Here is a 23504-nt window from a genome sequence, read left to right as displayed (position 1 = left end):
AGCCGTAACGTTTTAATAGCCCATGAGATGCGAGAGAGAGGAATATTCCAAATTTATTAATACAATTTTGAATTTATTGTTGCTTTATTACTTGATTACGAAACTTTATTACGTGCTTTATTACGTTATTACTAGAATTTGTTATTACCTGTATTTAGCATACGCGGACAATTTTATTGAAAACACGTGTCGCACACCAGGAGTGAGTAGATTTTTTTCATGAAATTGAAATGCACACTTGAAATATGGAATAATTCTGAACATAGTGTGTGTATGTAATTGTGTACACTATCGCCCTATGCGATGACGATGGTACGCTAATAAGAATTTTAATTTCACGTTCTTCGCAAGAGTGACGAGCTAGCAAATCCAATATAACGAATGACTAAATATTTAATTGAAACGCTTTCGATTCAGTACTAATGAACCGCCGTAATAGCTTTAAATATTCATTCCACGTCGTTTCCCACGTTACTGCAATGCAATAAATCTTTTGTTCTTGGATCGTTATTTATTCTTGACGCTTGGAAAATACATGTTTCTTTCTTTTTTTAGGAAAAATGGGGAGAGAGATGAGAGAGAAAAAAAACATGAAAAATAACCATTTAATTGTACACGTATTTGCATGATGTTATTCGGGTGTGTTGAGCAGCAAAAGTGGGAATGGGCTCGATTTGCGCTTCGATTCTGCCCGCAGGCTTCCGGTCCCGTGGCTCCTGTACGGTTTGATCTACGGGAAACCCGTGGAGGTGAACTCGGTGGGCATGGTGTGCAGCATAGCGATACTGTTCTGCATGCTGCTGTTCGTGATCCTCAGCATCGCCTGCTTCAGATGGAAAATGAACAGGGGCCTCGGCTTCACCATGTTCATCCTCTATTTCGTCTTCGTCACCGTCTCGCTGATGTTCGAGTATCAGATCCTGGTCTGCCCTGTGTAGGACAGCGCGACGGGGCAACGCAGCCGGGGGCGGCCGAGGGGTGGTGGTACCACCAGTTCCTCCTCGAGAGAAGGACACGTCTGGCGGATACGGACGCACACTTACGGGTCTCGTCATCATCATCGTCATCGTCGTCGGCGAGTCTCGGCCGACGAGAACTCTTCCCCGCGGTCGCCGTCGCTTCGTGCTGAGGAAGGAACCGTGCCCGTACGTTGTATCGCCTTTCCGCGCGCGTGAAGGGGTAACTCGAGGGTTGGAACGGCAATAGCAGCACCGTCACACCAATCTTATTCACCGATCATCGGTCCACGCACACACACAGCAATTTTGCGTGCCACGCAAAGGAATATTACGGAGCGTTTTGTTCTAGTCACGAGAGCTGTACATATTGTATAAATATCTTGAAATACCTGAAACGAAATACTCGTCTTGTTAAGGATTAACCGAGCGCGAGCGCTCCGCTCGAGCGCGCAATTTATTTAGGCACGGCGAGCGCGTCAGCCGATCGTGCCAAGGATCAAAACGTCATTTATTTCGATACGATCCCGTCGGATCCATCTTTTAATCTCTCTGACCATTATCTTGCTGTTCCGCTTCCTTTGCATCTATGCCTTTCTCTGTGCTTCTTATTAATTTATTCCAAGATTTTAATTCCGCAGATTTTAATCCTTCTCTTTTGAACGGAATCCACGAAGGGAAATACGAAAGATTTGCAGGGGTATTTTGCATAACGATAATTTAATGATGACGTTTCCGTTTCTTGAGTACCATACTTACGATCTATTACCAAGGTAGCAATAATGTCAGATTTAAAATGCCAGAGTCGCTCTTCGCTGGTGCGCAAAATGTCCCTGCAGAGCTTCTTGCTTGAGACTTGGCACGCTCACAGCCAGATATTATATAACGTTATCTCCTTAGAAGGGCCTGACCGCTCGCCGATTTTCCTCTAAATCAGGACTTTCTTCGCCTCTAATTGTAGAATAGCGTTATTATATTATAACATACTCTGTTGTGCTCATGGAATCCCACCTGATGCCGTTCGGCGGTTTCGTTTCGATGACGAAACTGTGTCAGCTCGAGGCTGTTACCTACAAGGCGTTTGTTTCATTTCGGACAAGGCTTTTTGCTCTTTCGTGTGCTAATCGAAACAACTTGTACTATATTATTATGCAAAGCATCTTTTTGCAGCGAGAACCTATTCGTTCCTCGTTATTCGTAATAAATGTCCTCGTAATAGTCGTCGCGAAATCTTATTGTTTCTTGGTTGCAAAATTATGAAAAAGTTTGGTCGATCAGTAGAACGCGTTCTACTTTTGTCAACGACGCCTGAAATGAAACTGCTGACCGTCGCATCGGGGATTCGCAGCGTACGATCGGAAAACGGATGTTGCTGTTAATACGTGAATAAGATAGCGGTGAAGTAGCGATGAAGGTACTGAAAAGGACATTGATTGGCAATCTGATCGATCTGTTCGCCGCTTACGTTGCTTACTTTGCTTTCCTTCGTTTCAATGAATCGCTGTCGGCAGGCTCAGGGAAAAAGCTGGGCTAGCTCTCGAGCAAAATCAAAGAAACTGTGTTCATCGATGCGTAGCGTTAATTTAGCAAGGTAGAGGGCGATCGTTTGCTTATGTCAGTTAAACATTTTCATTTGAGTGAAGACGGGTTTACGACTGACTCAACTTTTCCCCTTGAAAGAGTTGCTTCGAATAATATTATAATATTTTCACAGCGAAAATCGCGAGTTCGTAGAAACCCAGAATGGATTTATGTTTATTGCACGGTCAGCACGAAGTGAATCCGTCAATCGAAGATGCAAGAGAACGTCTCATTCGCGTAAGACACTCAGATCCGATTCCGAGCGTGTCTCTTCTTAAATACAATTATTATTACTACTACTACTACTACTATTACTACTATCGTAATTGTAAATCTATAAGCGATGCACGCAAAAGAGCATATCTTCCTAAGTGCATAGAGAAAACTTGCAGATCGCGTATTCACGTGCGAACCGGTGCATCGTGCGAGGATTCTGAGGATCGTCGATCAGGGCGCACTCGCTCGTCGACGCACTTTACGCACGGTGCGAATCCTCGCGCGACAGTTCCATCGCACATGGGAAAGTATCGAGGCACACGCAAGTGTGTGAAAATGCAAACTTGTGGACCGTGCAACATCTGTTCCTCTGACCTGGTCGAAGTTGTTGGTCACAGTTCTATTTCGAGAAAGAGAGAGAGAGAGAGAGAAGCTGGAGAAATGAACAAGTGTAGAGTCGTGCTCAGATGTTGCACTTTCCGTAATATCTCGTTAGCTTTCTGGTACTATCCGAGCGGCTTTCTCTTTGCTAAAAATTCTTTCTCTTTTCAAGTTTTGAAGTTGCACTATGACACTCTATTAAGATACTGTTAGAAGATATTAAATTATTATTACGATTGTTACATGTACACAATGAAGATAAACGGGTAACGGGATGAACGAGTTCGTACGGGTGTGTATGCGTGAGATTGAGAGAGAGAGAGAGAGAGAGAGAGAGAGAGATGTGGCAGAATGAGAAAGAGAAGAAAGGGAGGAATAAAAGTGTGTATAGTTACGGCGCGCACGGAGTGGGCGATTTTTAATCCAAGGAGGCCCGTATTGTATAAAGCGTTTGTAAAGGATAACGTTTTAAGAACATAGAGATAATAGTTATAATGTGATATCGATTATTATATTACATACGAGAGAGATGAACAAAATGTTATTATACATACTTTGCAGTGTTTGAGAAGATACAAAGCAGAGAAGAGTAATATTATATTCGGTAGCCTGTGAGAGAACGCCTAACTTGGAAGCGGCCTAGCTTTTTATTGAGCCTACAGCTGACGCAGAGATCGACCCGAGGAATCGACGTGAGAAAGAAACAGACCATAATTATACCGTAAAAGTACTCTGTCGACGTTAATCGTTAGAGCGAACTTTTAGATTATCAGAGAACGTAACGTAGAGAGAGAACGCGTGATATTCAGTGACGAAACATATATATGCGGTGAGGATATACATACATATAAAACTACCTATATATAATTATACATTATATCTCCGTGTGTGTGTGCATATATACATATATATGTATGTATATATACGCACACGCGTATAACAATGTTACTCGTCGCATTTTTGTATGGTCCTGTTGGAAGCGAGGAGGACGATCCGCGGTCTCGCAGCTTACGCTCCGTCGTGGCGATACGCTTGCGACACTTATACGCGTCACAGCAATTACCGTTCAGCCTTCCGACGTAATGTCCACCTGTCTCTGATCCATTGGAAACCATAGCCGCGCGCAATCCGACTCGCGTGCTCGATTATCACGGAAAATCCCGCATCTCTACGCGTTGCTACTTCGATTCCTCGCGCGACGAAGAGCGTCGCGAGCCGCTCTTTCGTGCCCTCTGAGAGAGAGAGAGAGAGAGAGAGAGAGAGAGAAAAAGAGAGAAAGAGAGAAAAAGGCTGAGATCGACCGGTGAGGTAGCGTCTGGGATTGACGATATCAAGAAAGCACGATACCGGAGCGAGACGGAGGAAACCGGAAACGCCGCGATACCGCGAAGGATCCGCGGAAACCTCGGCGCAGTTTCCGCGCGCGTGCTCGCACACACCGTACCGATATTCTCCGCTAGACGATAATACATGAGAAACGATATGTTTTGTTAGACGCGTACACGTTTCTTCTGTGTGCAACGTAGCAGTTTGGATGACGAAGAATAGCCGAATTGCAACGACAAGCTCGGGAGAAAAGGATCGTGCAGATAATCGTGTAGATCTTTGCAGGCTTTGAGCGTCACGTCAAGAACAGGATTTCGCCTGCATGGCGATACTGCCAATGAATTCTAAAATCATTTTTTGCTTTCACTCGAAACTTCATTTCCCCATGTGACCATTCCGAGGCTTTTATTCGCGCGAAATGACGATGAAGATTTGAAGTGAGTTTGTCTCCACATTAGATCTCCGCCCGATAAGTATGTCGATCGAATCTTGGAATCCGTGGAGAAAGAAAAACGGAGCATTCCTTCTTTCAAGGTAAACTTGGAAGCGGGCGCATCAGACACCATGGATAAAAATTGCTCAGGCGAGAACGGGTGAACTTCCGCTCGGCGTAGAAATAATTTAACACTCGATGCAAACGTCACAGCTTGAGGCAAACCGCGATCTATCCCCGATGGAATGCGAAGCTGGGTTCCCTCGTGACGTCGAGCGAGAAAATCGGGAAAACGTGTGTACGAGCTCGCGGGGAAAAAGGAAGTGGGAAACGCTGTGCCGGGGCACGAAAAGGATTAGTCTGTCAGTCGAGCGAAGCAACGAAAGCGGATTAGCGGGGGATCGCGTGATAAGTCGAAGGTCGAGCCCCCTCACAGGGGGTGGCTCGAAGCGCAACGGTGCTCGTGTAATTTATGCCTCGTAATATACCGCGAGAGACAAACATCGGCTCGTTGGTAAGGAGGGAAAAGCCCTAGTTTCGATCTCGAAACACAGCTCGGAATCGCCCGACTCGAGAGACTGATTCCTTCCGCGATCTAGCCGGATACGAAGGATATGCGTGTGGGGAAACAACCTGCCCGATAACGCCTCCCTTCTGCCGGAAGGGATTCTAACGCGGGGAGGTTCGATCGAATGTCAAATGGCATGTCGTTGACTCATTCAGTATTTTAGCGGCTCGAGAGGGGTCCAGTTTCCATGTAAATACATGCTGTATCGCAGCATGAAAAGGCAACCGTTTGATCCGATCCTTGCGTTGTCGAATTATCAGGACGCAATTGTACGCACGTTATATATTTTAGGCACGTTATATATTTTATGTAGAGCGTGAAAGAAACGAAAGAAAGAGCAAAAGAAAGAGAGCGAGAGAGAGAGAGAGGGAGGGAGAAGTTATTTAGATGCACGTACATGTACACACATAACTTTACTTTCGAGGAGTAAACAATTTTCCTTACTTTCGATGGGTGAACGCGACGAAACGAAGCGTGTCTTCGAAAAAGGAAAATTTGCTCGAGTTTGTCCGAGAAATTTGTTAAATTAAATTGCGATGCATCGATGCGGCAACCCCGTCGTTACACGGGGATATTTTGGGGAAAATAGCATTGAAAATGATTGAGGAAGGAAACGAGCTCCCGCCAGTTAGTGCATTCAACCCGAAACAGTATGATCCGATAGAGACCCTTCTTAATTTGAGGGCGTCGTAAAGTCTCCCCTAAGAGAGCACACGATTATCTTTTTATATTGATAAAACGCTTGATTTCCCAAAGATGTGCGGCTTTCGAGACTTTTATTCGCGTGGCAAAAAAATGTGAACTTATTGTTACAATATACATATATATACATATATATATATGTATATGTATATATATATATATATATACACACACATATAGAGAATGTCCGTTAGACCCTTTTATATTTTTATGTGAATGCAATATGTTGTACGTTTAGAGAGTTGATGGTAGCTGTTATCACCCGTCGCGCGCTCGCAACAAGACGTTTCGGACTAGATTTTAAGCGATGTTAAGATGAGAATTTTCTTGGTTGGTTTCATACTTTTTAACGTAGCTTTCGAGAGAACCATAGGTGAATTTTTACATCGTGACGACGACGCGGTCGGCAGGATATTAGAGCCGAGCACACGGGACGACGATCGGTAACGATCTCACTAATTCGAATCTCGGCGAGTTGCTGAGAGAACCGCCACGCAAATGACAGAAACCGTTCTCGGCATCGATCGCACGTGTACGACCAAGAACGTCACTAACTGTTCTTCTGGCAGAAACGAAATATGATATATAATCGTTACGATATTCGGATACCAAATAACGCGGGAATAACGGAGTAAAAAGGGACACAAAACGCACGCTGTGAAAAGAATCGAATATGATCGAACGCTTCGAGTATTTTCTTGGCATTGACAAAGCGCGAACGCACATATCAAAGAGAGAAATGTTGAATATATAATATAATAATAATAATAATAATAATTGATTACTCAGTAGTATTATTAGTGACTTAAGTCGCGTAAAAGATAATTAGATCGCGAGGTTTACGAGCGTTATAAAGTTTAAGATTACAGATTATATATATATATATATATATATATATATATATGTACTATATTGTTCGAGAGAGTCTCATAAGCTGGATCGTCGATCGATTGTGCGATATGCTGAATCGCACGACTCGAGCAAGGGCTTGATGCACTTTTTCGCGACTACGGGCGATCAGCGTATTCGACACTAACGTAACATTACTCAGAAGGATCTCGCGTTTACGTCGGGCTTTTCTTTTGATATATATTTCATTATCGCCATCTTAACGCGTCGCATATGTAAGGTTGTACCCCCGTCCATCGCCGCAGCAGTAGATTTACGGGATACGACGCGTAGTTAAATCACTACTTACGAGAGTAATTAAGTCACCGCAGAGTGCTAGGAAGACGCAGAGCGAAGCGAGGAGAAATATAAATATATATACATACATACACACACATAACACAACACACACACACACAATATAAATATATAAATATGCAAATATACGTATAAATATGTAAAGTATCTAACGTTGTATACGTTCACGTCGACAATTTCGAGTTCGAAACATTTTTATTACGATAACAGTTTAGTTTCTCTTGATGTTCGTAAGATACGTCTTCGATGCGTTATTTAAGATCGGGGCCGTGACACGACGATCGTTGTACGCGTAACGAGCGTACAACGACGTTCTGGACGAAATCGCTTTTTGCGTGACGGCACTCATATATATATAATTTCGCTACTCCTTGCAGTCTCGCGGATTATGGGGAAATAATTTACTGGAGTAGAGGCAATAGAGAATGCGGTACGGACGCATCAATGACCACGTTCCAAAGTTCGCGCGGGACGAATCTCAGCTTAATTAAAATTAGAGATCGCGTAACCAAGAGTACGAGAGTACGAGAGAGAGAGAGAGAAAGTCTAGCGTCTAAAAAACGGGACTTTACCGCAAGCAGAAAAGAAAAAAGTCATAACCGACGAAGGAAGTACCCTCGACAAAAGAGAAAAAAAAAAGAAGAAAAGACACGCTGATGGTGAAAAGATAAAAGTCGATCGCCGGTGGAGTCAGCGTCGAGAGAGTTCAGGTCACTCGTGCGCCAAACGACGTACGTGACGACTTCGACCTGACGTTCGTGTTCGAAGACGGGGACGAGGAGGATGACGAGCGAGGATCATCCAGGAGAAGGATCATCGATAACGATCGACGCCTTAATGATCAACGATTTCCGCGTGTCCGAGAAGGAGAAACGGACGCGGACCAGTCGGACCGAATTACGGCGCTGGCGCCAACGAGCACGACACCGCGTGTGCAATAAAGTGCGGAATATATATATGTATACATAACAATATTAATATCATTATATACAACATTTTTACAGCATATACGGATACGAAAGTAGAACAAATGAAGATTTAAAAAAAAAACCCAGAGAAACCCAGAAGTTTTAGGATAATGATTACTTGTTGTTGTCTACCATAGCGCCGTAGCATCAATAGGTAAGGCATTAGCTCGTTAGCTCTATTCGAAGAATGCGTGTAAGGCATGAGAGAATGGCATCTTGAAGCATCACTCGAGGATGTGAGAAAGGGTGTGTGAGAGAGAGACGGGGTGAGGAAGCGAGAGCGAGAGAGAAAGAGAGAGAGAGACGAACGAGTGATTGAGATGAGAGCGAGTGATCGAATATATAAAATACACACTAATTATTACCTAATTGCAAATATATATATATATATATATATATTCACATATTATATGTTCTGTACATATATCCATATGTGTATATATATACATACTTTCTCGCGAGGGAAAGCTAGTTATTACACTTAACGAGAATCAGTGATTGATATTATATACTGAATCTATACATACACTTTTAAAAACGTGTGCCTATGTGCGCACGTGCGTACGTGCGCGTACGTGCGCGTACGCGCGGACACTTTCTTTCGTCCCCGCACCCTCGCGGCGGTCACGCAATCCCCTCAATCCCCGTTCCTTCTTCTCCACCTTCTCATCCCGCAGTCTGCCTCTCTCGCCACCTCAGCCAACTCGTCACACGCACTTGCGCACATATCCATTACGCATTACCGTAGCTACGTTGTGTAGGGATGTCTTTAATGAGTAAGCTACGATTTCTCATATGTTACATGTTGTACGAAAGAGAAAAACCAAAAAAAGCAAACCACATACGCGGAATGGGAATCTCGAGGAACGACGAAACGTATACTTCTTCCGGTCAGTTGCAGGATTGTCCAATTAAGCTGCACGCCGCGGTACGCGCGCGAGCGTCTGATTAAACGAGCGGGCGAGGGATAAAGAGGAAAATTACGCGCGTATACTTTGTACATTTGTCGCCACACACACACACACACATACACACAATGCAACTTACTGATTCGTCAATCGCGACGCTTCCTCACGATCTTTTCGCAATTCGATTCGGATGTTCTTTTCGTTTTCCGCTTTCGTCACGAGAGAAGCCACGGCGGTGAACGAGCAGGAACACGTCATCATTGTCAATCATTGTTTGATGTTGCTTTACGATACACGTCGTTTTCATCGAGGCATAAGGGAGGAGGGAAACGTATGTATGGCGTACGGCTTGTCGCGGATTCACGTCGCTCTTTGCACGCTACCACCTCATTCCTTCATCCTTGCCATCCCCGGCGATACGTTCCTACGGTAGAATTGAGGTAGAACAGAGAAAATTTCCACTTACGCGCTTACTTTTCGCCGGAGATCCCCGCACGTCTTCCGGACGCGCGTGGCTCTCCCGTTCGGTCCCGTTATAAATGACCTCGAGTGGCAGCGGTACTTTGCATGATCAAATCTGATTCCCACGGGGGTGTATGTACGCACCTTCGCTCACGTCACCCTCTTTTATCCGAACCTGTAAACGTGTAACATCGTGTAACAATAGGAAGGTACCTGGAGCGATTGAAAAAAAGGAAAAAACAAAAATACTGCATTACACTTGGATAACTTGAATTAACATTAGGGCGTTTATTTAGGATACTCGTCGAGAGAAGTCTCCGCTATGTACTAACGGCATATCAGATTATTGTAGCCAGATTATTGAACCGTTAATTGAACGAGACGCGACTTTACGATTTAGCGATAAAATCATTTAAACTTAAAAAATAATCGCATGCAGACGACTCGTCGGAGCTCCCGAGGGATCTCGCTTCAAAGTCGAATTCACGCCGATTTGTAGCCGGCGCTCCTCATTCCTCAATGACGTCACTTTAATTCGCGAGTAATTTGTTGAGTACGCAGTCGACAATAATTAAGTGACAAGTTGACATTCTATCTATCCCATGCTATATCCGATGAGATAATACATACATTGATGAACGATCGAGCCCTTATACTTGTCTCGCTCGAATTAAATGATACTTGCAATGCAGATACTTTCACCGACGTTAATCCTGACAGGCGCGAATACTCTGCTCGCGGTATAATTCCTAAGTTTTAACGCGACTCACGAGACGACTCGATGATGATCAGAGTGCGAGCACACTTACTCAGTAATACTTTTGTTAGCTCGTAAAAAAATAACGTCTGCTAAAGTCGTAAAAAGAATCGGTCCTCTTATGAGGCTTATGTAACCCTCGATATACTATTATAAAGTCAGTATCAAGCGTTACCGCTCTTCTATCGCGTTTCGTCAGCAGATTTCTCTTTTCAACTGCGTTACAATGATTCTCACCGTTGTTGTTGTTGTTACGAGCGTCGTTATGATTATACAAGTATACAGAGAAAAAGTAACTTCAGAGTATAAATGTTACGAGGACTTAAAGTAACTAACTACCAATACTTTTCTCAGCTATTTAGGAGCATGCGAGCGTTACGCGCGATAACGTTCTCCGATTAAGAGATACATAAAGCCGACAAAAAAAGAAGAAATAAATGAGCGCTAATTCTTTTGATTACACCCCGACGTACTCCTACCTAAATAGTTGCAATCATCTAATTACAATTTGCAATTAGATCGCAGGCCCAAGTAAGGGAGAAAACCGAAAAAAAATATCGCAATGGATTCATCACGCACAGCGCTCTATTTTTCGCGTGCACGTATTGCGAGTGATTAGTATCGTTTATATGCTACGTGATTGCGACAGCGTCGCTGTCCATTCTTGTACTGCGGCATATTGCTTGCTCGATGATCGAAAGCTTGGTAGTGTCGGAGAACGGATGCTCAATGATGAATCGGTGGCGCGAGTAAGCCAGATCGGGACGATCATCCGAGTGTACCAGTCTTCGCACGTCGATCTTGCACTTGCCTCTTGTTGCGGAGAAGGGGATGAAATGCTGAAAGAGCGCTTCCACCCCCCATCTATATTGTACATAGGGAATGTATTAATTAATGCATACTTGACATCGCACGCGCGAGAGCGGGCAAGAGAAGGATATTACGGTAACGGCATCGCGCGATGAGTGGAGGGTGTTTTGTTGCGTTTAATTAAATGCCTGCGGGACAGGAATCGTTACTTACCGAGATGGAACCGAGAGGTCGACGATTTTATTTTCGGACAAGTACGTTCGCGATCGCTCGCTTCACGATTACTTGATATTGTCCAGCGTGCGAAACGTTCCTAGGAGGCGACCGTTGTATTCCTCTCCGTTGTAGCATCGTTGTTTCTTTAAGTTCCGTGCACCGTGAAAATATAAGCTTTGTCGTTGAGTCTGTCTCTCGTTTCCGGTAATCGAATGACACGTAGGAGAAATCGAGACAGCGGCATTCCTCTTCAGAACGGTCGCGCCGCCGTGTTCGATCAAAAAATACTTGTCAATCGCTGCGCGACACGCTCCGCGCGAGGCAGCTCTCTAACTCTTGAGTGGTATCCCTCTGATCTTGATAAGAGACAATTTCGGAAATTCTGTACGCAGAACACACCGTACGCGGACGTACATAAGAGAGATTGCCTACGGCAATGAGATGTTACATACGCATTTAAAACTTATAGCGTTTACTATTTAGTAGATAAGCTAGAATGACATAGAGGGAGAAAGAGAGAGAGAGAGAGAGAGAGAGTGTGTGTGTGTGTGTGAGAGAGAGAGAGAGAGAGAGAAATGCGTGTCACTGATATGTAAATTTTTATAAGGTCTCAAAACGTGTTGTTGTAGCCCGCAGCCATAATAAAGTAATTTCGATTTTGGACGCGCGATACGATTTAACAGTTAGCCGCTGCTTCGAAATCATCCCTGGAAAGGGACGAGTCTCTGCGACGAGAATGGACCGGTATGCGACCGTCGATCATGAAGAAGCTGATCGTGTCGCCGAGGACGACCAGTCGAGGATCCGAGTGTCCTTCACGCACGCGCGCGCGCGAAGACGAGAAGGGTCGCACGCGCGTCCGCGAACGATTCGCCGACGTGCGTGGATGTCAATGGTGTACGTCCTGTCCGGCCACCCGCTCGTTTCGTCTCGCGTTCAACTTTAATCAGAGACGTCCTCGCGACACGCGGCAGCGTGGTAACAGGCGGGATAACGCGACCGCTGGTTTTATCGATTATTATATCGCAGATACATACATTATTCCGTACCAAGTACGGCTAGAGCTACCGGGTAATTTATTATGGGATTAAAGAAGTCAACTGTATCGCGAGTGACGGAGCACGAACGAAGAAAGGCCTGCATCGACGACCATCCGCCACCCTTCACACTTGCCGCCCTATCCCTCTGTCCCGTCCCGATCTTATATTCCCTCCCTAAGTCACACGCCCCTCTACGCCCTCAAGAAGGACAAGACAACATATTGTAATCTATTGTAGATTGTTGTAGATAAATTATACGGTTTGACCGTACATTGTTACTTTTTGTCGACAATATAAAATACACAGATATATAAGTAATTACAATCGCCTACGTCACTTCCCGTAGTTTCGTTACTTCTACTTGTGTTCTCCGTGCGCTCTACCAGTTTCTATGTTAACAGGATGGCAACACGCCGTAAATGTCGTTGCATTATAAATAATTTTTTATTTATACGATACAAAATAATAAACGTTCATTGATTCATTATATGATACATTACAACAGAACATGCATATTCATGAATCATGAATATTTATTTATCAGTTAATGAGTAATGTTAGGCATACTGGGCGAGCCTACCACGTCGATGATATCCGCTTTGACTTCCGGTTCTGTTTTTGGCAGAAGCGCTGGCGGTATCGTTAATGTCTGAAAGAAAAGAGATATGAAAAACATATAAAACTCAAGATTAACGTATCAAATTAGCGTCCGTCCGAAACGCTATACGAAATTACCTTTCCCGGTGCCAGTGCTTCATACTGATGCCTCAAGGATTGCAGCTCGTAGTCGCATGTCGATAAGGCGCTTCTCAGTTCGTAATGTAAAACTATGTCGCTACGCAGCTCGTTAAATTGCTGGCATATTTGTTCCGTTGGTGGTGGATTTAATTCTGCGGTGAAAACCAACGAAACGTCCATCTCAGTTCTCGATGTTAGAAGCAACAATAATAAAAAGGATCAACTAGACCTTCCTACCTAAACGCAACTCGTTCAGCATTTGCTCAATGCCTTTCATTTTTTTCTGACCAAGACTGCTCGGTAATTTAATTCGTTGTGAACGCAGAGTAACACCGCTATTCTTGAAGTCGGGAAATTTGATTCCGGCTGACTCTACTGCCTGCAAGTTTCAAGCAGAATACATGTAAGAAATTTGATATAAACGTGCTATAACGTGCATCTAGCAATCTCCTCAAGCATACATGAGAGGTATCAGTTTTATTTGGCCTGTTCCTGGAGGAACTGCTACTCTTCTTGGAAGATTTCCTCTCGCTCTTCCTGGGATCTGCCTGATGATCGGCTGCTGTTATCAGTTTCTGCAAATCCTGCGTTTTTCTGTCCCTCTCCTTTTTCCTTTGTTCAATTTTGCGCAGTTCGGCCAGCAGGGTCTGCTCCTCCTCCACTTGTTCAGGAGTACGCTCGAACAGCTTCTTGAGCTGCTCTTTCCTGCGCTTCTCATGCTCGGCATCGAAGGTGTATACTTTATCGGTATGAGATCTCGCCTTTGTCAACGCGGCGCATACCTGATAATACCTATGTATTTAAAAATAGTTGCAAACACTTTCAAGGAAACATATCTAAATCAGTAAAGTGTAAGTCTCTCGTGTACTTGCCTCTCTTTTAAATCTTCTACAGACCTGATGGGGAACTTGGCACAATCCCACCTGTCTTTGATGATGATAAATCTGAGATCGAATCTCCTGCACAAGTCAAACAGATGATCCGTTTCCACGCGGGTCCAGCCATTGATGACTAAATGCTGGACGTACTCTGCATTGGTGTACGTGGGGATAGGAACTTTCTTATTGAATTTGGCAAAGGGATATTCCTTCCCAGCGTCGGCGACGCGTCGCCAGTGATGAAAGACAGCACCGTCCACGCGTGCCGGGTTAGTGAATGGTGTCCACTTCCAAGGTCTTACTTTCTTCATGCCAAGCTTGGCACGAACCTGCTTATATCCCTTCGCGGTGTCGGTGGGAAACAACGGCGGCACGTCGTTGTTGTCCTTGCAAAGGAGCGCGAACACCTCCCGGTGCATACCTTCCGGGCGTTTTGGCACTTTGTTGTAATCATACCGTTTGCGATTCTTCTTGTCGTTGCCGAATATTGACTCCTTTGTGAGTTCCGTGCTAGTCGGCACTTCAATATCCAGAATATCGCGTACATCCGCCATTCTGATGACTTAGAATTCCCTCGGTCAAAATATCTCCCGTACGGACTCCGACTTGCTTGGAGGTTATGTACTTACGCTGATCATTGTTGGCTCTGTACATACATTACGCAAGTCTCTATCGATACCTTTAATGTTACGTTGGCTTCATATTGTCTCTAAAAGTACGATGATTGATTAATCGAACTGATTATACACTTACAAATTGTTAAACAATTGTCAAAACACGATTAGCGGCTTGTATTCACTTCACGCATATATTGGAATTTGTTTATGGTCGATTTACATTGTTTCCGTTTCCATCAAACGATATACAACGTGAGATATCCAACGGGACATAATCGAGATGAACCAATAGGACTCTGTTCTCACAAATACACCTAGTGACATTTTTATTTACTGGAATTTCTATAAGTTTCCTATTTCATAAAAAAGATATTTATATAAAAATTTAAAAAAAATTTATTTCTAATATTGCAATGAATTGGACAAATTCGACAAATTACTAAATAACTTTTACGTAGCTTTGAATTACTTTTATTCAAAAATCTTCGAGCTAATGGTTCCATTTCCGACGCACAAAATGGTGGCCAACTCTTTCCGGTTTATCGTTGCACGCGTTGCACGACACGATGAAGGCGAAGGGTGACGTGAGTAAATTTTATACATTTTATGCAAAACCTAATTATAAACTCTGCACCAAAAATTTAATACTTTCTAAAGCGTTGTATGTAGATATCTATGTAGAATTTATGTAAAAATTCTAAATAGAATTCCAGATTAATATAACCTAACCTTTATCCGCAAGCGTGCTCTTATAACTATAACTATTCAATTTATATTAGTTAACGCATCTAGAAATAATTATAATGCTTTTATTATTGTTTATAGTTGAAAGAATATGAAGTGGTAGGGCGTAAGCTCCCTACCGAGAAGGAGAAAACGACGCCTCTGTATAAAATGAGAATATTTGCTCCTGATGCTATAGTAGCCAAATCTAGGTTCTGGTACTTCTTACGTCAGTTGAAGAAGTTCAAGAAGTCCACCGGGGAAATTGTGTCTCTGAAGCCGGTATGTGTCTTATGATAGTGCACAGTGTCATAATTATAAACAAACTGTTGTGTCATAGAGATGAATATAATAACGTTATCTTTGATTTGTCTATACGTATCTGATTTGATACAATAAAAAAATATTCCAGATTCCAGAGAAAACTCCATTGAAAATAAAGAACTTTGGCATCTGGCTGAGATACGATTCTAGATCGGGTACGCACAACATGTACAGAGAATACAGAGATCTCTCGGTGAGCGGAGCGGTGACACAGTGCTATAGAGACATGGGTGCCCGTCATCGCGCTCGGGCCCACTCCATACAGATCATCAAGGTGGAGATCGTAAAGGCCGTGAACTGTCGCAGACCTCAAGTGAAGCAGTTCCACGATTCCAAGATCAAGTTCCCGCTGCCGAAGAGAATACATCACAGGAACCGCATGCCGCTGTTCAGCGTACGAAAGCCGCGCACTTACTTCCTTTAAATGTCATCAGCGATCGTTTGTAAGGTCAAATCAGAATGCACAGATGTATCTCGGTGGAACTTTAAGTAAATTTGTGAGATCGGCACCAACTCTTTTCATCATCACCTCTCAATTATCATCGCATCTGTTATCAACGGCTGGTCAGGATTAGCTAGCTTCGAGCTTGTTGCACACGTTTCTAGTTTGAACTATTTTGTACTTTGATTAGTTGTTAGCAACAGATCGCATGAGAAAGAATAATTATCAATTCTGTTATAACTGTACGAGCTATTCATATAAAATACTAATAAACAAGAGCTGAGATTTCTTAAATCGATATTAAGAGATATAATAATAGAAATGGTTGAGAGGAAGGGGGATAATTATGTGCATAGAATTATGATGCGACATACAATATCCTCTTTGAATTAAAAATTACGTGATTTTCTTCATTAGATAAGAATAAAAATTTTATTAATCGACATTGAGGATCAGTTTAAAAAATTTAATGACGCTTTTGTAATACTGTAGATACACGGATAATGTACATACATACAGCATAAGCACACGTTCATACACTGACTTAGGTCCGTAAACGTTTTTTCCACGAGTTCCTTACACTCGCATCGTGAACGATTATAATACGAATAGCTTTCATCGAGGTTTCAGCATGATATCGATACTTTGAGGCGCTCCGACTTCGAGCAAGTTTATCGTATTGGGTGACCGATAGTTGGTAGAGTGCGGTGGGACAGATATCCTTTGATTATCCGACTTGCTCTCACTGTTCAAGAACTTGCAATACGCAACATACCAGAAGCTTTGTACGATATTCTTAATCAGTCCTGCAAATTTCGATTGTGCAGTCATTTCCGCATATTAATTAAGATGTACTATATATTCAGAAGTATTTACCGCTCGTAACAAAAATGCCGCCCACGGTGGCGCAGAGTTTCACCAAGAACTGAAAGATCGTATCACGTTCCTGGGTGACTTTGATCTTGAGCGCGCTCATGTCATATTTGAAAAAGATCCCTGGTATCCCGTGAGACCCCTTGTGATGGTCAATCGGCCTTTGATGATCCTTGACACTGTACTGGTAGGTCTTGGACGTACTCAGCAACGTCCGAATATCTGTAGGAACAACTTCCACGAAATACTGATACAGCATCATATCTGGAAGAGAAAGAAAGACATCGCTCGTTCGTTTGGAAACGGTAATCATGTTCGTAGCATCCTGCAACCGAGAGTTACTAACTGTTATCGGCGATCTTCTCGTCCCCTTCGAGTGGATGTACGATTCCTGGGCTAGGTCCGCCGAAAGAAAACTTATTGATCCTGTGAGTGAAGTTGTAATCCCGATCGGTCATGAATGCCGAGATGTGTATGTGCCCACGTGGCAGAGATAAGGATTTTCCAGCAGTTATGTGGAAGTTGCCCGCTACTTTGTTCACGTTCAGACTACCGTGAACGCGACAAGCGTTTGGTAGGTAGTCTGGTGTGTACGACCTGATCGATACACGAAAGATACACGTAAATGCAACACGTTACACTTGCATTATATCATCAATATGCAACACTGGAGAATTACAAGCCGATGGTCTGTTATACCGTTTTGGCATCTCGCCATAAAGCGTAACTTGATTGGATTTCCACAGCAATTCATGGATGGCATGGTATTCCTCTCTTAAATAGGAATTCATGTGCTTGAGAGCCTCAAAGTGTGCTCTCTGCTCTGACGTTAGCTCCCACCATGTATCCTCCTCCGTCAAGGAATCATAACCTATCATGTTCTGGTTTGTAGAATCTAAAACATCAGCACCGATGCGACCGCATGGCATCGCTACCGTTATGTCGATGTTAATCTGTAACTTTGCATCGATCTCGGTGTCCGGCTCAAATTTGAATTGTAATCTGCTGTCAAGGAAGTAGCTTGTTTCAGCTATTATCAAGTATGCAATGATAAGGATGGTAAAAATTGAGACTGAAACCGAAGGAAGTTCAAAGTAAGCAAACGTGGATATAGATCTGAACGATACGAATATCAATATGTTTTCATATGAGAGAACATGTAATAAAAGGATGGTAAACATCCATTTTATCCACGTCCGTTAACTTACATGTTCCTCCAACTGCAGTTTTGTCGATGTATAGCTCAGGAACTTTCGGGAACGCATCCAGTTCTTTGACCGTTTTAACATTAACGTGCCGCCGTTTCAGCATTTTTATACGTTATTTTTATGCGCAAATAACTGTTCAAATTATTTCATAATACGCATCCACAAACAGTTAACCTATAAGAAACGATTAGCGTGTCTAGAGAAAATCCAAGGAAAAGAAGCGTACGCGAACGATATTTACTTTCAGCACAATATTAATCACCATATTCTACGCACATGTTAAAATAATAATTGAACAAAAAAGCAAAATACTTGACGCATTTTCCGCACGTGGGTATGTGTCACATTCTTGACGTGTCACACACTTACACATCTGCACGAGACGTAAAATCTCGTACGAGATTAGAAACTCAGAACCGCTATAAAATATTACGATTATTTTATATACGCGGTGGCGCCACAAGACGCAATAATAGATTAAAAAATATGAATCAAGCTAATATGCAGTATATAGGTCTATGTGTACATACAATGTACGAATCTTACATATATAAGGTAGTATATATAATTTTACAGCCACCGATGTGAACACGAATATTACCCTCGTATTACACTAATGTTAAATGAATATAAGTGAATAAAACTCGAGTAGAATTGCATGTCGGAAGTGCGGAGATATAACAAAAAAGAAAAACGTATATTGGAAGTTTTTTTGCTATTTTATAAAATTAATTTCTCCAAAATATCTAAATTCTTCATGCTTTATTATTTATATTACCCGTGTACAAAAATAGATTTTGCATCTTTCAGGTTGATTTTGCAGAAGTTTAAACTTTCTTATTTATACGCGTGGACATACATATATATTTTATTCTTAAAAATGTTTAGAACGTGAGAATACCAAACGCATAAATGAATTTGTGGCCCTGATAAGGGCCGTTGATTTTGACGAGTCATTTTACTTGGAGCTGGTGTACTTGGTGACGGCTTTGGTACCTTCACTCACAGCGTGCTTAGCCAATTCTCCGGGAAGCAGAAGCCTGACAGCAGTTTGGATTTCCCGAGAAGTGATCGTGGACCTCTTGTTGTAATGAGCCAAACGGGATGCCTCGGCTGCGATGCGCTCGAAGACATCATTGACAAAGCTGTTCATAATGCTCATGGCTTTGCTGGAGATTCCAGTATCCGGATGAACTTGCTTCAGAACTTTGTAGATGTAGATGGCATAGCTTTCCTTCCTCTTCCTCTTCTTTTTCTTATCCGTCTTGCTGATATTCTTCTGAGCCTTCCCAGCCTTCTTCACAGCTTTTCCACTCGCCTTGGGTGGCATGATTCTTCAATTCTTCGCAGAGAGCCGTATACGCAAACGCTTAGACGGTACTTCGAAAAATGACGCCGACCAGAGGAAGCCAGACCTTATATACAGTCACATGGTGGCGCTAGCGCACCAATCGCGCGTCGCGCGACAACCAATTACAGCGCTCCTGGCACGCTAGTGGCTACCCGAAGAACCCTACCGTGGTATATAACACGGGAAAAAGAGAGCTCGCGAATCACTCTGAATCGAACTGCTGCTCGTTTCGTTTCGATATACGGTCTTGCATTATTCGTAAGCGCAGAGATGTCTGGTCGTGGAAAGACTGGTAAATCCAAGGGAAAGGCAAAGTCGCGATCTAGCCGTGCAGGATTGCAATTTCCGGTCGGACGTATCCATCGACTTTTGCGAAAAGGAAATTACGCTGAGCGCGTTGGTGCTGGCGCTCCCGTGTATCTGGCTGCTGTGATGGAATATCTGGCTGCCGAAGTACTGGAGTTGGCGGGAAATGCTGCACGCGATAACAAGAAAACCAGAATTATTCCCAGACATTTGCAACTGGCGATACGTAACGATGAGGAGTTGAACAAACTACTCTCCGGTGTTACCATCGCACAAGGTGGTGTACTTCCAAACATTCAAGCGGTTTTACTGCCCAAGAAGACTGAAAAGAAAGCTTAACTATAAACCAAAGCTATAAAAAAAAACGGCCCTTTTTAGGGCCACCAATTCATTTTTATACGAAGGATATCTCGTTTGCAATTTCTCGTTTTGGACATTATTTCTATTCTTTTATTTAAATTTCTGATCATACATTTCTGTCGATATATATTGATAAAACTGATGTGAAAATATCGAAGTAGCTGAATCAACCAAGCGTTATATAAGAATGGAACAAAAAACGCAAGCCATCGTTAATCACTCTTGTATATTGGTAGAGCTCGCTTGGAATAATGAGGAAAGTCCACGGCGTACGGTGGTAGACCACCTTCTCTGACCCAAACTGCACCATTTTTACCCTTTCGGATGAGATCCAGTATCGCAGATGTCGCATCATCGACCGTTTGTACTGGCAAGCTGTAAAATTGGCTTACAAGTTTCGGATCTACGAAATCCAAGACTTTAGTTTCAATATTCTTGATCAACGTTGTCGTCGTAACTCCTGGGCATATCGTGACAATTCGCACTCCGGTCTTGTCGTACGAGTCTGCCAGACACCGACTAAATCCAACGACGGCATGTTTCGAAGCACAGTACACTGGTACACCGCCAGCCTTGGACAATCCAAAAATAGATGCGATGTTCACGATGGTACCGCCCTTGCCTCCTTTATGCTTTCCCATATGATCAAGGGCTAGCAACGAACTGCAGATCACTGCCGTGACATTGATATCGATTGTCTGCTTCCAATCGTGGTCATTAAGTATACCCGCGTTGTTGATGACGATATCGAGCCCTTGGAATATGCTGATAACTTTCTTAAATGCCTTTTGCAAATCTTCGTCCTTTGTCACATCACAGGCAACGAACATGACACGACCCTTCCCAAATTCGTTCTCGAACGTGGCCGCTACGCTTTCACCGTTCGATGTGCACAGATCGATTATGGCAACAGTCTTTGCACCATTGCGAAGCAATATTTCGGCAAACTTGTTGCCCAGTCCAGTAGCTCCTCCGGTGATCAGCACGATCTTGTTCTGAACGTTGTCCATTGTGTTGATACTTCTGTGAAGTCCACAGCAGTACGTAAAACCGGGATGTTATGTAACGAATTGCAGTGTACCGTATAAAGGTTACTGAGTAACTGTCGATTTCAGTTGAAAGGAACTTGTTTTGAAGTGTATTATTTTATACTGTGCACTGCCTCTTATCGCTGATCTGCCAGAGTAATGTTGGTGGGAAAGAATGATTACGTCTATATCTATATGTTAATAAGTGCAGACTTACGTAATTTCGGAAATGCGCACTAGCGAACGGCATAGCTGAACGCTGATAATGAGTCACTGATCACAATGATAAAAAATTACGATATTAATGTAGTTAAGGCCCAGACACAATGAGAGGAATAAGGAACACAGAATAGAACATAAGGAATAAACAAAATTTCGATCAATAGAAAACCGTGCGTGCATCACCATTTCACGCATGCATGGCTTTTCATTGGTCGAAATTTTGTTTATTCCTTATGTTCTATTCTGTGTTCCTTATTCCTCTCATTGTGTCTGGGCCCTTATGGCAACGTATTATACCTTGTTTTCCAGTAACGACACAGTGCGACACGGTGTATCATTCTATCTTCTTTCAATACCAGCGAACAACAAAGATAGAATGATACACTGTGTCGCACTGTGTCGTTGCTGGAAAACACCCATATTCTGATGCATTATGTGCCGTTGACAAGATCACATATTCCAGCTGTTGTTTTAAATAGGACTCGGTTTGGTGTTAGTTTAAGTACTTCAAAATAAAATTGAAAATAAATATTGATAGCATCCATGTAGCTATGATCTACGAATTTCGGAAAAGTATAGATACTTCGAAAACTGAAAAGAATTTGCGACACGTTTAAAAAGAGTTCTGTGTTGATTCCAACATTGTTCTATGATAGATGGTTCGCAAGATTTAAATGGGATGATTTTAATGCGTTTTCGTATCAATTAACGAATTTCAATACAAGAAATTGCTAAGACTAAACGTTGATAGATTAACCGCATTTCAACATTTAATGAAGTTTTGGTAGAATTTAAAGCTTTATGTTTGAACACCACGTCTGACAAAAAGATAATAGAAATAGAGAATTTCAACACTAAAAAATGCATATGACAATGCAAAGTGGAAAACGAAACAGGCAATAACAACAAAATTTCGCCTATCGCTATCGCCTATTGTGCAAGGGCCTTGTGTAAGAGTTTCGTAATTGGCATTTACTGAAGTATAGTAAAGAGACGATGTTTAACATTTTTTAGAACATATCTAAAATAAACTTATTAATTATTTTTATTGTTTTTCTGAACAAATACAGTAATAAACATCATGTACAGTAATAAACAATAATTTATGTTAACATTGATTATATTAACATATATTTAACGTGAAACATTTGTGATAAATTTAATTGATGCTAGCTATGATTTTTTTAAATCGCAAGTGCATAAAAAAACTTGGTGTGTGTTATACAATCGTGAACGTAGAAATAGTAATTACGTTGTGCAAAAAATACGGATAAATCCTTATATTACCAATACAAATTTCTGGCCTTAAATAAAGCTACATCAGTTCTTGATACAATAAAAATACAAAATAAAACTAAATATTCATATTGATAAGCATAATTCTATACTCCGTCCAGCGAGAGAACGTTATCGGAGTAGACGAAACGCGTCCGTTCGCGCAGATCTCCGCCCTAGAGACCCCCCACTACGCCGCGATACAAGCGCGTTACTGCTATTATATACACCACCACTACGCCACGCTATTCCCACTTCGCCCGCCTATACGCAGACGGATAACGTTCTCTCGCTGGACGGAGTATATACTTATTGATAAAATACGTCTAAAATATGTAAAGCAATTTATTATAATATTATATATATATATATATATATATATATATATAAATCATTAAACTTAATTTGATAAAATTAGACTATTTCTCATTGCATTTCTTGTGCTTCATGTGTATGTCAATATAAGCAATCTATAATTCAATATTATCGCGATGTTATACAAAGGTTATCAATGGTTATAGATATTTCAAAGTTATAATTGTGTTATCTCTCTTTTCCTCTCTGCTTCACAGTGAAATAACACATTTCATCAAAAAATATTATGATTTTTACTCTCCATTTCTATTTCT

At 42.3% G+C, this 23504-nt stretch overlaps 7 protein-coding genes across 13 annotated transcripts in view; 3 read left to right on the top strand and 4 right to left on the bottom strand.

Moving 5' to 3' along the window:
- The window catches only part of LOC105279090 (sodium/potassium/calcium exchanger Nckx30C), a 64402-nt gene extending 54472 nt beyond the window's left edge, over window positions 1-9930 (top strand). For all 4 annotated transcript variants that reach the window (XM_026967794.1, XM_026967792.1, XM_026967793.1 and 1 more), the window contains one exon: window positions 698-9930. In XM_026967794.1, the coding sequence (XP_026823595.1) occupies window positions 698-938 (241 nt within the window). In that variant the 3' untranslated portion in view covers window positions 939-9930. The remainder of the gene's footprint in view (window positions 1-697) is intronic.
- Window positions 9931-12955: 3025 nt separating this feature from the next.
- Window positions 12956-14994, bottom strand: LOC105279088 (DNA methyltransferase 1-associated protein 1). Of its 2 annotated transcripts, XM_011338633.3 has the most exons (6): window positions 14776-14994; window positions 14141-14708; window positions 13730-14060; window positions 13506-13647; window positions 13266-13420; window positions 12956-13179 (listed from the first exon to the last, which is right to left on the bottom strand). In XM_011338633.3, exons 1-6 carry the CDS (start codon window positions 14798-14800, stop codon window positions 13075-13077), a joined length of 1326 nt encoding a protein of 441 aa, XP_011336935.1. In that variant the 5' UTR covers window positions 14801-14994; the 3' UTR covers window positions 12956-13074. The 2 variants fall into 2 exon arrangements, with proteins under 2 accessions (XP_011336935.1, XP_019887118.1); XM_020031559.2 differs by having other exon boundaries at window positions 14141-14994.
- Window positions 14995-15242: 248 nt separating this feature from the next.
- On the top strand, window positions 15243-16319 carry LOC105279087 (60S ribosomal protein L18a). The gene is made up of 3 exons (XM_011338632.1): window positions 15243-15347; window positions 15589-15768; window positions 15899-16319. The coding sequence occupies exons 1-3, from the start codon at window positions 15330-15332 to the stop codon at window positions 16232-16234; spliced, it is 534 nt and encodes a 177-aa protein (XP_011336934.1). The 5' UTR covers window positions 15243-15329; the 3' UTR covers window positions 16235-16319.
- A 344-nt stretch (window positions 16320-16663) lies between these two features.
- LOC105279085 (endoplasmic reticulum-Golgi intermediate compartment protein 2) lies at window positions 16664-18916 on the bottom strand. 3 transcript variants are annotated; one of them, XM_026967797.1, is made up of 6 exons: window positions 18646-18916; window positions 18334-18507; window positions 17825-18197; window positions 17472-17722; window positions 17129-17389; window positions 16664-17058 (listed from the first exon to the last, which is right to left on the bottom strand). In XM_026967797.1, exons 2-6 carry the CDS (start codon window positions 18434-18436, stop codon window positions 16868-16870), a joined length of 1179 nt encoding a protein of 392 aa, XP_026823598.1. In that variant the 5' UTR covers window positions 18437-18507; window positions 18646-18916; the 3' UTR covers window positions 16664-16867. The 3 variants fall into 3 exon arrangements, with proteins under 3 accessions (XP_026823598.1, XP_026823596.1, XP_026823597.1); XM_026967795.1 differs by having other exon boundaries at window positions 18575-18915; XM_026967796.1 differs by having other exon boundaries at window positions 18610-18915.
- A 160-nt stretch (window positions 18917-19076) lies between these two features.
- Window positions 19077-19684, bottom strand: LOC105279084 (histone H2B). The gene has a single exon (XM_011338630.3). The coding sequence runs from the start codon at window positions 19661-19663 to the stop codon at window positions 19292-19294; it is 372 nt and encodes a 123-aa protein (XP_011336932.1). The 5' UTR covers window positions 19664-19684; the 3' UTR covers window positions 19077-19291.
- Window positions 19685-19924: 240 nt separating this feature from the next.
- Window positions 19925-20331, top strand: LOC105279083 (histone H2A). Its single transcript, XM_011338629.3, has one exon. The coding sequence runs from the start codon at window positions 19955-19957 to the stop codon at window positions 20327-20329; it is 375 nt and encodes a 124-aa protein (XP_011336931.1). The 5' UTR covers window positions 19925-19954; the 3' UTR covers window positions 20330-20331.
- Window positions 20332-20428: 97 nt separating this feature from the next.
- On the bottom strand, window positions 20429-21484 carry LOC105279082 (15-hydroxyprostaglandin dehydrogenase [NAD(+)]). The gene has a single exon (XM_011338628.2). The coding sequence runs from the start codon at window positions 21358-21360 to the stop codon at window positions 20563-20565; it is 798 nt and encodes a 265-aa protein (XP_011336930.1). The 5' UTR covers window positions 21361-21484; the 3' UTR covers window positions 20429-20562.
- Between the last annotated feature and the right edge of the window lie 2020 nt (window positions 21485-23504).

This window comes from Ooceraea biroi, chromosome 2, assembly GCF_003672135.1.
Source record: "Ooceraea biroi isolate clonal line C1 chromosome 2, Obir_v5.4, whole genome shotgun sequence".
In the NCBI taxonomy this organism is placed as follows: domain Eukaryota; kingdom Metazoa; phylum Arthropoda; class Insecta; order Hymenoptera; family Formicidae; genus Ooceraea; species Ooceraea biroi.
Note: the sequence above shows the minus strand (reverse complement) of the source record. Positions and strands in the feature narration are given on the sequence as shown.